The following is a 13,298-nucleotide window of genomic DNA, read 5'->3' on the forward strand; positions in this document are numbered from 1 at the left end:
TGTAGTTAGTGGAATAGTTCAGTACCTACTGCCCTAGTTGCTCCTTCTGGCTGGAGGATTTGTTCTTTTTCAGGATCTCAAAGATGTGTCACTACATTTGCCTTGAAAACGACCATCTCTGGGATGGAAAATCTACTTTTGTTTTTACTTTTAGAAGACTAATATGTTTTACTTCTGTAAGTTCGACTTCAAGCACTTGTAGTCATAACAATCATTTAAAAAAGAATAGGAAAACAAGTGTTTAAAAACAATACATTTCTTAAAGGACAGCAGAAATATCAATTTATTCTTGTGCACGGTTTGTTCCCTCAGACATCTTTTTAAGTGACTTTCTGACTCTGCTAAACATGTTGTCGACTTTGCAGTTCCAAAGTGCTCACAGTGCAGGTAGTGCACACGGATCTACTGCAGTTTGTGCACTTCAGGTATTGCCGGTCACCTTCCCTCATGCGTCAGCCTGTTTACACTTGAAGGTGGAACTCATGTGGGTTTACAGCGAGTTTTGTTGGTTTGCTCTCAGCTTCTGCCAGTCTCTGCTGTGCAAATCCATGCAAAGCTCTCTGTTTCTCAAATACACTGCCAAAGAAGAGATACAGGTTTTTGTTTTCTGTTGTTCCAAGCTTTGATGAACACTTGAAAGACTTAAAAAATTGTATTCACAGCAAGGCACAAGAGAGCAGCTGTTTGGTTTCCCTTCCTTTGTTGCAGTAGTCAGACTCTCCAGGCATCTTAACATTAAGTTTCTTTGACTGCTTGTCTCGCTGTTTTCAGATGGATGACTTCACAATTTCAATACTAGACAAAATAAAAGAAATTGCACAGTATCCATCTGCAAGCCGCCAGATGTTGTGAACAGCTTCATGTGTATTAGATTGTCCTAAATTGTGAAGAAACATAGAAGTTGGATGTGCTTTTCTCTTAGTTAATGAACTTTGTTCGATCTTTAGAGAGGATGAGCTACAAATGTTGGCCTCTCTGGTGTTGTATATGCACACTGAACACTAGGTGGCACCATTTCGACTTTATTGGATTTTTAGAGCTGAGTGGAAGAAGCATACCTGTCCACTCATGATGAGAAGGTGAAGGAATAATCAGTGTCGGTATTGAATTAGATTAATCTACAGATAAGAGGATGCTGTTAATTGTTGTGTCCCACTTGCTTTCTGTAAACTTTCTCCATGTGGTTGAATAATAAAAGCTAATTTTCAAGTCATATTCGACGGTTATGTGTAATTTTTCATTGTAATATATGTGCATCTATTGGCCACATTACGTGCCTCAGGTACTGTGCCCCCAACTGCAAAACACACACTGCCGTTCATCTAACACGACAACAGCTCGTGCACTGCATCACTCCCCTCCTATCTCCACTCCTACAGCCAATGTATCAGCCCGCATCACTACTATTACCCGAGAGAGAGGGGAGATCTCTATACGCGCAGGTTCACGCTGTGTGGCGCGCGCTTTTTTTGGGGGGAGGGGGCGCACATGTATTCATCTGTGCAGCGAGCTGAGAGTCAGAGGCGCAAGTGAAGAGCGACTCTGAAGTTATCAGCATTGGAGTAGCTTCGACAAGAGGCAGCAAGCGAGCTGTGCGGACGGACCGTTGAGGGAGAGAGAAAAAAGCGGGAAGATGCTGATCCTGGAGCTGCAGCTTCACCTCTTCAGCGCAAACATGGGATGCTCTTGTAACTTTTAATGTGTTGAAGTGTATCTCCGTTTGTTGGCTGCTTAATTCTGTCCGTTTTAAGTGCTGCTCGCCTGCCTGTCATGCTTGCTCCATCAGCGCACAGTGCGCTCTTTCTGTGCGCCTTCCTCCAACTGTTCTCCGTGCCCGGCGGACAGGTGCCGAGCTGCCAGGAGGTGCGCACCGTGTTTCAGTCCCTGCACCCAGGCTCCAAGTGGGTCCCCGAAACCCCGGTGTCAGGTAACTGTCATCAACTTCAAGCTTGTACATGTAGCTCCATGGGTTTTACGCACATGGTGGGTTTTAACTGTATAGATTGTCTTTACTTCTCTAGACTTCTACAATTAATCTCTGATCTCTTAAGACTCAAACTTCATTCCACTATTCAGTTTTAGAGCACATTACCAGTTCCCCAGGCTTCATGCTCCACATTTCAAGGCTACTGCTGACTTCTCTAGTATCATCTGTCGGAGCCAACCCACACACTCTCCATCCCTCTGGCTCAACATTTAACAACCTGCTCTGAAAAACAATCTATTGGCCAGTTAGGTGTCTTGTTAAAAAATGCAGGTTGAGTTATATAAGCCCTCGGTTAACTGTTAAATAACAAGCTTACAGAATCGATTGGCTCCAGTATGGATCCAAACATGGAGCCAAGTCACTTTGATTTGGTCAGTGCTTTTGGAAATTGGAAGCAGATACGAGGATCTCTTTTGTAGGTGTTTGTTACGTGGGTTTGAATCTTCTGCTAAGTTTGACGGTTTTTGTTCAATAGGTGATAATAGACTGCACACAAAGAGAAAGAGCACTCTTCCTTTATGAGAGCTGATTAATAGTCATGTTCAGGCTGGTGTCTTGGCAGCTTTTACTCAGCCACATGGTCACAGAATATAGATTAGTGATGTGATATGAATTGTGACCAACCTGGAAAGAAATCTGTAAAAGCTGCAATTATCCAAAGGGATAATTATTGTTCCCAGGAGCTCAAATGTCAGTGACTCTGCCTCTGAAAGAGAGAATGAGATTTGATGACTTTTGAGAGACACACTGAGCTAATGGTGAATTAATTCACCCCCCCCCCCCCCCCCCATCCTATTTTACACAACACGGCATTGTTGTGCTCTGCTGGAGCCTGTTGCATGTTTCTGATCCAGTATGTAAATGGAACCTCTCATGTGGCTGAATCACAGCTATCTGAAAATGTTAATTGGATGTGATATAGTGTAATGTCATCACAGGGAAGTGCTCCAGGTTAACAGTATTCTCTCCATACGCAGCATGCTACTCTCACTTCCACCTGAGAGATGTTTACCAACTCATCACAGGAGAGTGTAATGAATCACAAACTGATTCAAATCAAACAGCAGGAAAGCTGTGCAGCGCACTTTGAAGCACATTTTGTCATGCTAGCCTGTATTAATCTCCGATCTGTGGGTGCACGCAGCTCCAACCTGCTGAGCCCTACATCTCTCCGTGCATAAATCTTTAATCACACACCGTCCACACAGGCCATCAAGCATGGTATCTGCCAGTCAGAATCATCGTAGCACTCCAAGAGAAAAAAATATAAATATTTGCAGAGCAGCCCAGCTGTGCACCTTCGCTGAGCCCTGCACACCACGCAGCTCAAAAACCATTACTTCTACTGGAAATCAATCCAGCAGTCAGCCAAAGGACAATTCATCCTGGCCTGTTAAGAAGTAGCTTGGTTTACACATCCCCAGGACGCCCACGGCTACTCTGCTGCAGATTAATTGCTGGTTTTATTAAGTCAGCTGGTAGTACAGTGCTTTAGCAAGTGACTGATGATAAAGCACAACGTTCACACATGTAAATAGATTTTCAGATTAATGCAAAACACAGATTAAAAAAACCTGTTCCCCCTAATGCTTGTTTCAGGGGCAGACAGCTCAGAAAAGAAACATAATCTTGTTTTATCTTGATATCCTATGATTTTTCTCATTTTATGACTGGCTTATAAACATGATTTTGAAATATTGACATGTAACTAAGTACATTTACTAAAGTTATTTACCTGAGTACAACTTTGAGGTACTTGTACGTTCCTTGAGTGTTTCCATTTTATGCTACTTTATACTCCTACTTCAATACAATTCAGAGGGGAATATTGTACTTTTTACTCCACTATATATATTTGACAGTTTTAGTTACAAGTTACTTTGCAAATTCTTAATACAACATAAAAATCTAATTATTAATTATGATTTATTATTATATGTTAAGATTCCCAGCAGTGTGCAAAGTAAATCAAATGAGCTACACCTTTATCTGAAGCATTTAGTGATGAACACATAATGCATCAATAACTATAATGCAACAAAATAACATTTTCTGCATAATGAGTACTTTCACTTTTGGTTCTCTAACTATATTTTGATGCTAATTATTTTACTTGAGTGTTATTTTGAATGCAGGACTTTTATATCTTATAACAAAGTATTTTGAAACTTAGGTCATACTACTTTAATTTAAAATATCTCAATACTCCTTCCACCCCTCGTCTCAGAGACCCGGAGATGGAGAACTTGTTAAATACCATGACTTTTATTTTCCCTATATCTGTGATTGGTGTTCAGCTATACCTTCTAAAATCCCAAAGAAGTCCATTTGTATTTGAACAGTTTGTCTAGTAGAAGTCTAACAGGGAGTTACACTAAAATGAATATATATGCATATCCCTTATAACATATAAAACATGAAATATTACCTTTATTGAGATAAGAAACCTTTATTGTGACCAACCTGGAAAGAAATCTGTAAAAGCTGCAATTATCCAAAGGGATAATTATTGTTCCCAGGAGCTCAAATGTCAGTGACTCTGCCTCTGAAAGAAAGAATGAGATTTGATGACTTTTGAGAGACACACTGAGCTAATGGTGAATTAATTGTACAATGAATGATCCTTTGGAGAAAGCCTGTAGATGCTTAAATAAGGATACAATATATAAAGTATAATGCTAGGTATAAGATACAAAATATATATATATATATATATATATATATATATATATATATATATATATATATATATATATATATATATATATATATATATATATATATATATATATATAACACTGTATAGACACAGAATTAAATATTTGGCATAGTAATAATGTTTTAGAAAAGCCAATATCATTCAAACACATGGGTTATTATAAGATGCCCAATTGGACGGACATTATGTAAAGAAACTTCTTATGTTAGGTTTTAACACTCGTCCCATTGGGCCACATGACGAAGAGTTCTGTAGTTACATACAACATGATCGATGTAACTGTACCAGCGTAATAGACTTAACAAATGTCTCTTACGTTCCCAACATGTGCTAACTGTTCGCATTTGTAATGACATAATGCAGATATTCAACAACACTGTGGGAGCTACTGTAGTAAAATATAATGGGATGTGATTTCAGGACTCGCAGTCAAAACCAAGTTCTGCAAGTGAGTGAGAAATAGGTTGCAATACATTAAATTGTAAAATAATTCTATAGCGTTTAGACTTTTTTTAAACATATTCCAAAACCACACATTTAGCAAAGCCTGTGAGGATGTCACATGGCCTTGGCTGTGCCACAGTAAGTGTTTCAGTAAAATAGTGAAGGCTCTTCACGTTGGTACCGATATTTTTGCAATGACGAGGCCTGAAGCCAGTGGGATCGTGCTGATTGAATCTTCTCAGTGGCTGCATATTTCTACCAGTTGTGACTAGTTGAATCAAAGAGTGATAGATATATATTTCATATTATCCAGTAATTCTCAAGAAAATAAGCAAAGATTAGAGCAAAGTCTGACAAAATAAATGTAATTTGATGTTTTCTGCTTTCTTATTGTATTGGGACCCTTCAGATTTATCTTGTGACGTGTGTGGGGGGTCCCGCACCCGAGGTTGTGAACCGCTCGAATAATGTAATATTGATTTATTGTTTTTCAGTGCAGGAACAGTTGCATTACCAAACATTACATCATCAACAATGATCAAATTCACTGCTTTCACTCATTCTTACACAACATAATATATTCATTTTTGTGGATCTCTGCGTACATTCATATACAAAAAGCTGTTGCAAAATGTTGCATAATTCACAAAAACAAGTGACACCTATTAAACTTTCCAGGCATGTTTCCAGTATTTCATGCTGTCCTTTATATCCAGTGACGACATTGAAATGTCTTCCATCATTCTAGACAATATTTAAGCAATGCATAAAAATATAAAAAGTAATATCCTGAATGAGACAGAATTATGGCAGCGGACCTGTACTTTAGGGAGGATTTCCATAAATCCCAGCTCTTCCTCTTCTGTCTTAATGAGCTTTTGCTTTACGTTTCACCAAAGCATGAAATATGCAGCCACTTCTCATATTTAGTACATTTTTTGGCCCTATGTTCTGGTCATCCATAATACATCCTTGTCATTAATTTATACAGAATAAGTCGAGGGTTTACTGTAATTGTTCTGAACTTTGTGTTTACTAAAAATTTGGCGAGTAAATGCAAAACTGTGCGGCCTTAACGTAACACGAGTTCTTCATTGAGGCATACTGCTAATGAAAGATTGATGAAGTTAAATGTTGAGGATGGCTTGCTGTGATTTGACTGAGAGAAGTATCACTTTGTGTGTGTGTGTGTGTGTGTGTGTGTGAGAGAGAGAGAGAGAGAGAGAGAGAGAGAGAGAGAGAGAGAGAGAGAGAGAGAGAGAGAGAGAGAGAGAGAGAGAGAGAGAGAGAGAGAGAGAGAGAGAGAGAGAGAGAGAGAGAGAGAGAGATGGGGAGCCTTGAAGTAGTCTGTATTGATAATATGATGTATCGTGTGGGGGAGGTGGCTGATTCAGAGAAATGTCCGCAGGAAGGCAGAGCAGAATTCTAACAATGCTGTATGTGGTGCCAGGAGGCCAAAACACCAACATACAAAAAGCTTAAGTTCTTCTTTCTGCCAACATGATTTTAAAATAAGAGAGAAACACCATTACAGTGGATATATGAAAAAGAAAACAAGCTGTGCTGCAAGAGTACCACTCATGTCTTTGTTGTGGCTGTAGCTGTGGGTGGTTGTAGTGTCTGAAGGTGAAATGGAGGCTGGGTGTCAGCTCGCTCCATCGCATAGTCATATATGTGCGACAGAGGCGCTCGAGCAGGCGTCGAGCACTTACCCCAGGACATGAGTGTGAAAGCGGCTCCATCAGTGTCAGCTGTGGTTTTGTGGTGGAGCTCTGACAGCAGCGGCTGACCTGATTCATGAGAGGAGCATCTGATTCTCACTAAATGGAAGAATAGTACATGTTTGCTGGAGGCTGAGCTGACAGCTGTCTCTTGTCTCAACACAAATACTGAACAGTGGTCCTGCGAAGGAGTTTTTTTTCCACCTTTTTTTTTCTCCTCTGAGCTGAAACAATCATAGTTTCATGATGTTTGATATTCCTGAGCAGAAAGCCAAAAATAGGTCCAGGAGACGAGGACTTCTCAGTAATTAGCTGCAGGATCAGACCAGCAAAGAACAAACGCTCCTGCTGTTTAAATGACACCGAACAAGACTAATAAGTGGATCAGTTTGACCTGAAGCGAGTTCTTTTTGTCCAATTAGGAGTGGATTTGTGTTTTGTTTGTCCACTGCTTCCTATTTTGACACGTCTCTTTTTAGTGAAGAGCCCTTTGCTGCCTCCATGTTTTGTGTACAGGAGATCGTGCTCTTTCACATTCACGCTCCCAGCTTTCAAATTATTGCTTCATCAAACGATTCAAAAGTAGAGCAGTCAGCAAAGCACTAAAAATACTTAAAACAATTGTAATCCCCCAGTAGCTAATGATATTATTATTCGTTAGGTTGGTTGTAAATTGCGCTATCTTCATTTTATTGTCTCTACAAAGTGACACTGGCTTATTTTGCCCTGGAGAGGAAGCCAAGGAGTCCCAGACGCTTCCACTCAACACTGGTAGTTGATGTATAATTTATGCTCATAATGAACAGCTTTTATCATATTCTATATCTTAATACAACTTATTTTCCCCCCATGGTCTCTCTCCATCATTAAACTTGCATAGTGATAGCTTTCTAATTGGCGCTGGGAAAATAAGAGACACATAGTGTATTTGTGGCTGCCCCCCGGTTTCCTTTGGCTTCGAGTCCCCAAGCTTGTTAAAGATGTGAATGGAGGGACTCCTCCCTGTGTACACAGGACTGTTTGAGCCCCTGCTGGAGTTTTCACCCTTGGCATTTCAACTGAAAATGTTATTTCATGAGAGAAGCAGGAAAGGATCGTCAGATGAGGCTGTGACAAAGCAAAGGGCGATCAATGCATTTTTAAAAAGGCATTCAAAGGCCTTGACACTCATGGAAACGGCAGCTGTTCTACATGTTGAAGTATCTTTGCCTGCCATTTCAGAGTATTGATTGAAAGGAGGTAATAATTTAAAGGCGTCACCTTGGACTGAGATTGTGTGTTAGGGGAAATTTACATCTAAATTGCTCAGAGCCCTGTACCTTGTCTCTCTTAATTTTGTTTGAGAGAAGTGGCCATCAAGACACACAAATCGACTAATTAACCAATAACAGACTGATAGAAAGGAGCTCGCGGTAGCCATTAAGTTTAAGGTAGGTGAAGTGAAACAAGCTCAGAACAAAACTGTTCAGGGATGACAAGCAATATAAAAATGAGGGGAAGAGGAGGAGGAAGAGAGCTGAGCCTAAAGCAAAGAGGAGAAGCAGGAAGCTTATTCCCAAGTGATCCGTCAGTCAGAAAGAAGGCTTTATTTAGACAGTGTGACTTTGTTATTTGTGAAACTCTACAGGGAATCATTTTCCTGTCGAATCCCTCACTTATTCCTCACCGCAGTGGAACTTCTGTAATGAAAATCATTTATCATCTGCAAAACGACAAACGTGCAGATGAAACTGTCTGTTAGTCCGGAGGTAATTGCTAAATCCTCGTCTTTTGTCCTGCACCAGCCGCGCTCACCTCAACTATGGTGCTATTGACAGTTTAATAATTTTGCCCCTGCAGCCTGAAATGAGCTTGATCTTATCTGTCAGGAATCCGTTGTCTGTATTGATTTAAGATATTAAGCCTGTCAGTATGCATACAAAAGGTGCCGTGTGACAGTTTTATTGCCTGTTTCACTCATTAGACTGTGCACCTTAAACCCTGACGGGCGCCAGGAGTGAGCGGGTCTCTGCTCGACTCCCCAGTACTTACTAATTATCTAGGCTGTCACTCTGTCGCATCTCCTGCTAGCTTAACTTCCTGCTGTTTTCATTGTTACAGTTGGAGCTTTGTTTCTGAAGATCTTTTGTTTGAAGATCTCAAAGGGACAAATCTTCGAACCAATAGAGAGATTCACTTTTCATATTAAGATAAACCCTCCGTCTCAACAAAAGCCTTTCCTCTGTCTTTTGACACGCTTGTTATCAAGACTTTTCTGATAAATATATATATATGTATACATTCACAAGCACTCCCTCGAAATTAATCTCCCGTCTCTTTATCCTCCGCATCCCGACCGGTGGCAGTTGAGGCTGGCAGACTCTCCTGACATTTGTTTACCACAGCCATCAATCAGACCCTTGTCACTGACGCCTCTCAGGCAGCAGATCCTGCAGACAACTCCTAGACGCAGCTTCTGCATCCTCCAACGAAGCTTTCAGCATCAGCATGGGACAGAGAGAGAGAGAGAGAGAGAGAGAGAGACTAAGGGGGAGCTCCTCTATATATTTAAACATCACATGCTTGTGCCCTATTTATGTCTGTGTGTGCATCGTTTTAGAGCAGTGATTTGGGAATAAGTTGGACATTTATAGAAAGTGCGTATTCCACTGGACCTTTCTGTTCCAGGTGTTTTGAAACAGAACCGTGATGATGGCAACATAGATTTCAGTAGTGTCCTTTTCTGTAAAGGCGTCACTAAAAGCCACATTAGTTTGAACTACAGTTGAATCTCTTTTTAAAAAACTTTTAGAAGAGGGTTTGTACTTCGGAGCATTGCTGTGACATTGTGTTAGTACAGGCATGTGCTCATAATAAACAAGAACGAATGGATCTTTATAAAAGATTTCCTCCAGTGCATTGTCACACAAAACTGTAGTTCATTCACCATCAATGTTGCAGCAGCTACGGCCCATTCGCTGTCCTTGATCAGACTCAATTCTAACCGTGCAGTCTTTGTGTTCGTCCTCACTGGGAGTTTTTTCAAATTGAATTAATTTCTTCAGGGCATTTGTTCTTTGATCTGGTTGTGTACGGCTACGTCAGACTGCTTACCTTCCTTGTCACCTTAGTTTTGCCTCCACTGGCTTACATCTGCACCTCTCAAAGGAGCTCTGAGAATCCAATTATTTCTCATCTGTGTAAACAACTTGTAATGTCAGTGGCCAGGTGCAGAAATCACCTTCAATCTTACTTCTGTTTTTTTTTTTATAAATGTCTGCACGCTGCACTGCTCCTGGCTCGTATCTTTGTGCCAACAAATACTTATTTTTGATCCTCAGTGTGAAAAGTGTAGCCTGGAGTGGTGGAAAACTTTCAGTTGACCAAATTGATCTCAGAGGAGAACAACATGGTGTGTTATGCGAATCGAAATGACTCTAGCAGAAATTTATTTTTGACTTCAGTCCCACTTAATAATACAGCCTCTACATAATGATCACACACTCATTAAAGTTGCAGAATATGCTGTACATAGTGTTTCCTGTGTTTAGCATGCAGAAGGATGCAGCTGAATCTTTTTGTGTAAAGGAAGGGGCTTCTGGTTTTTGAACAACAAACAAAAGATGCTTTGCACTTCCTTTCCTCTGCTCATCCACACTCCTGTCCTGTCTCTGCTGATTTCCTGCCAGGTGCCGATCTGCAAGTCTGCCAAACCAAAGGCCCCGCCTGCTGTTCCAAGAAAATGGAGGAGCGGTATCAGGTAGCCGCACGCAGCAACATGGAGTCTGGTCTGCAGGTTGTCAGTGCTCAACTCAAACGTCTCATCATCCAGAACGCCGCTATATTCCAAGGTAAGCAGTGTGTGTATCGAAAAGACAAGTTTTTGTTTTTAACAAGCACAAAGAAAGAACATCATCATAGCAATTTTAAACTGAAAATCGACGTCCTCAAATCGATCATTGTCGGTCTCCACTTTCTTGGCTACACATCCCCGTTCACGTCAGCAGCTCACTCCTCCAGACGGTGAGTCACATGAAAAATAAAGCAGAAGCATAATGCACGCAGACAGGGATGAGACGCTCAGCTGCTGTTCAACTAAATGTTAGAATGGCAGAGATGTGTGGTTAAAGTGACTTTAGATGTAGTGTGGTTGTCGGTGCCAGACATGTTGTTCCAGAAAGTGACAGCCCCCTGAGAATTTGGTGCACTGCAGTCAGTGTGAGGACTGTTATTCACAGACTGGAAAAACGCCAGTCAGCAGCGATACTGGGAAGCACTCACAGATGAGAGAGGTCAGAGGAGACGGACTGGTGTGATTGGTTCTAGCTAACAGATGTATGCAGAGAAACGGCTCAGTGCAACAGTGATGTGAAAAACGTAGGAATCGTCAAAACTGGAGGGTTTAACATGCTGTCAGCTGAGAACACGAGGATGAAGGCACAGGAGGCAGGTGACTGGTGAAACAAGATGACTGAACAGTGAAATGACACTTGCTAACAGTGCTGGAAGCATATATATTATAAAAGTCGGCAGGACCTGTGTGACGACAGCATTAAATCAGCATTTCCTTGCTGAATTGTTGCTTTAGAGAACTGAGACTGCTATGAGGTACCTCGTCCTTTTTTTTATTCTTGGCTGAACCAAAGTTTCTCAAAGTTCCCTTCAGGCCTAACCGTTCCATAAAAAGAATAGTTGGACATCTTGGGAACTTCACTTATTACCTTTCTTATTAGAGTTGGACAGGGTCAGATGGGGAACAATTGTCAGCAAATTTTGTCTGGACCAATAGCACAATAATTTGGCGGTCCCATGTTCTCCACTGGAATCAGCCTGCTCCTCTGTCCAGACTCGTTCTTCCTCCGCCGGACTGTTAATGTCATCACTGCTGCAGCTAGCAGGATTTTGCTGGCATCATCGACAGTAACAACATTATTTTTGAATGATAAATGTGTTATCTTAAAACATTTTGCAGCATCAGCCTCAACATTTCTTTTCTTCTTCTCTCTTCCGCTCCATCTTTTCACTTTTTCTGTCCTTTATTATTTTGGGTACATGTAACCCCTAATCAGATGGGTTGTTTCAACATCAAGTGGGTCACGGCTGACAGGTCCCATTACTGGTGGGCTGGCCCATCTGGCTATTTGCTAGAATTGCCAGATCGCCAGTCCGAGCCTGAGATGAGAAGATTGGTACCACTCTTACAAATAAAAAGTTTAATTCTAGTAATTTCAGTACACATTTAGGTGTTTTGCTGCAACACCCTTATTTGGTCTGGGATGACTGCTAGCTTGTGGTGGTCAATGCTCTTATGTCTTAATTTGTAGAGCAAACGTTCGCTCACTTTAAACAGAAAACTTGGATTTGAAGTGACGGTTGTAAACTTTGGTTTTAAGTAAACTCCGGCACAACAAAGGGGGACACAACTTTTCCTCCACAGTGCAGCCATATTAGCACCAGATGTCTTGAACTATCCCTTTCACGTTTAATGTTGAGCTTTTGTTATCACACTGCACAGGCCTTTTCAATCCAGCGCCGCAGCTCTGTGCACTGTCTCGGGGTTTCCACTTGAAGTGGGATGTGCAGACTCACTGGGCCAACATTTTTGGAGAGCGCAAACTCATGGGTTGTGAAACGCGGCACCGTCCTGACATACCAATTAAAACTTGAGGTTTAATGGGGACCGTGGGGTTTGCTTGACTTGGTTTCTACACGCTAACTATGTTAGAGACTGCTGCTGTGGTTTGGCTGCACTTTCCTAGAAGGGGTTCAATGCTAATTGCTTTAGCATAGGGCTTGAGATCACTCCCCAAACAGCACCCGGACTGAAATCCTTTTAACATCCTGGTCTTATCTGTTTCTCTCTACTTCATTTTGTATTCTCTTTCTTTTCTCTTCTTCTCTTCTCTCTCTCTCTCTCTCTCTCTCTCTCTCTCTCTCTCTCTCTCTCTCTCTCTCTCTCTCTCTCTCTCTCTCTCTCTCTCTCTCTCTCTCTCTCTCTCTCTCTCTCTCTCTCTCTGACCCTGTCATCCTCTCTCTCTCCATCTGTGTCTCGCTCAATCTACTTGACTTTTCTTTCTCCTTCTCTCTCCCTCCGTCTGTCTCTTCCACTTGCGTTCGTGCTACTATTGGGAATTGAGTGCATGCCTTGTTTGCAATCTTCTTTGCAGCTCACTGTTTCTTTTCTTCTGCGCTCACTTCTGCCAGAGATCAAAGGGCTTCCCCTCTCCACTCCTCTATCTCCTTTATCTGAGTGCTCTCTCTATCCCTGCATCCCCCTCTTCTTCTAGCTCCACCTGCCATGCTCCGCTTTCCCAAGCCTCAGACTACACCAGAGGTTTTCTCCCTTTTGAAGTCAACTTCTCAAAACAATAGAAAAAGTAATGGCTCTGTCTGTCTTTGTCTTTTAAGCAGTAAGAGACAGACTGCTTTAACATAAGGCTTCTTCAAG

At 41.4% G+C, this 13,298-nt stretch overlaps 1 protein-coding gene across 2 annotated transcripts in view; it reads left to right on the forward strand.

Annotated features, from left to right (window-relative positions):
- The first annotated feature begins 1,535 nt into the window (after positions 1 to 1,535).
- gpc3 (glypican 3) overlaps positions 1,536 to 13,298 on the forward strand; it is a 115,190-nt gene continuing 103,427 nt past the window's right edge. Inside the window, exons 1-2 of one of the 2 annotated variants that reach the window (XM_029442000.1) lie at positions 1,536 to 1,927; positions 10,540 to 10,701. In XM_029442000.1, the coding sequence (XP_029297860.1) occupies positions 1,771 to 1,927; positions 10,540 to 10,701 (319 nt within the window). In that variant the 5' untranslated portion in view covers positions 1,536 to 1,770. Of the gene's footprint in view, positions 1,928 to 10,150; positions 10,263 to 10,539; positions 10,702 to 13,298 lie in introns of those variants that run through there. The other variant, XM_029442001.1, reaches the window with a different exon arrangement.

This window comes from Cottoperca gobio, chromosome 10 (assembly GCF_900634415.1).
Source record: "Cottoperca gobio chromosome 10, fCotGob3.1, whole genome shotgun sequence".
Taxonomy (NCBI): Eukaryota; Metazoa; Chordata; class Actinopteri; order Perciformes; family Bovichtidae; genus Cottoperca; species Cottoperca gobio.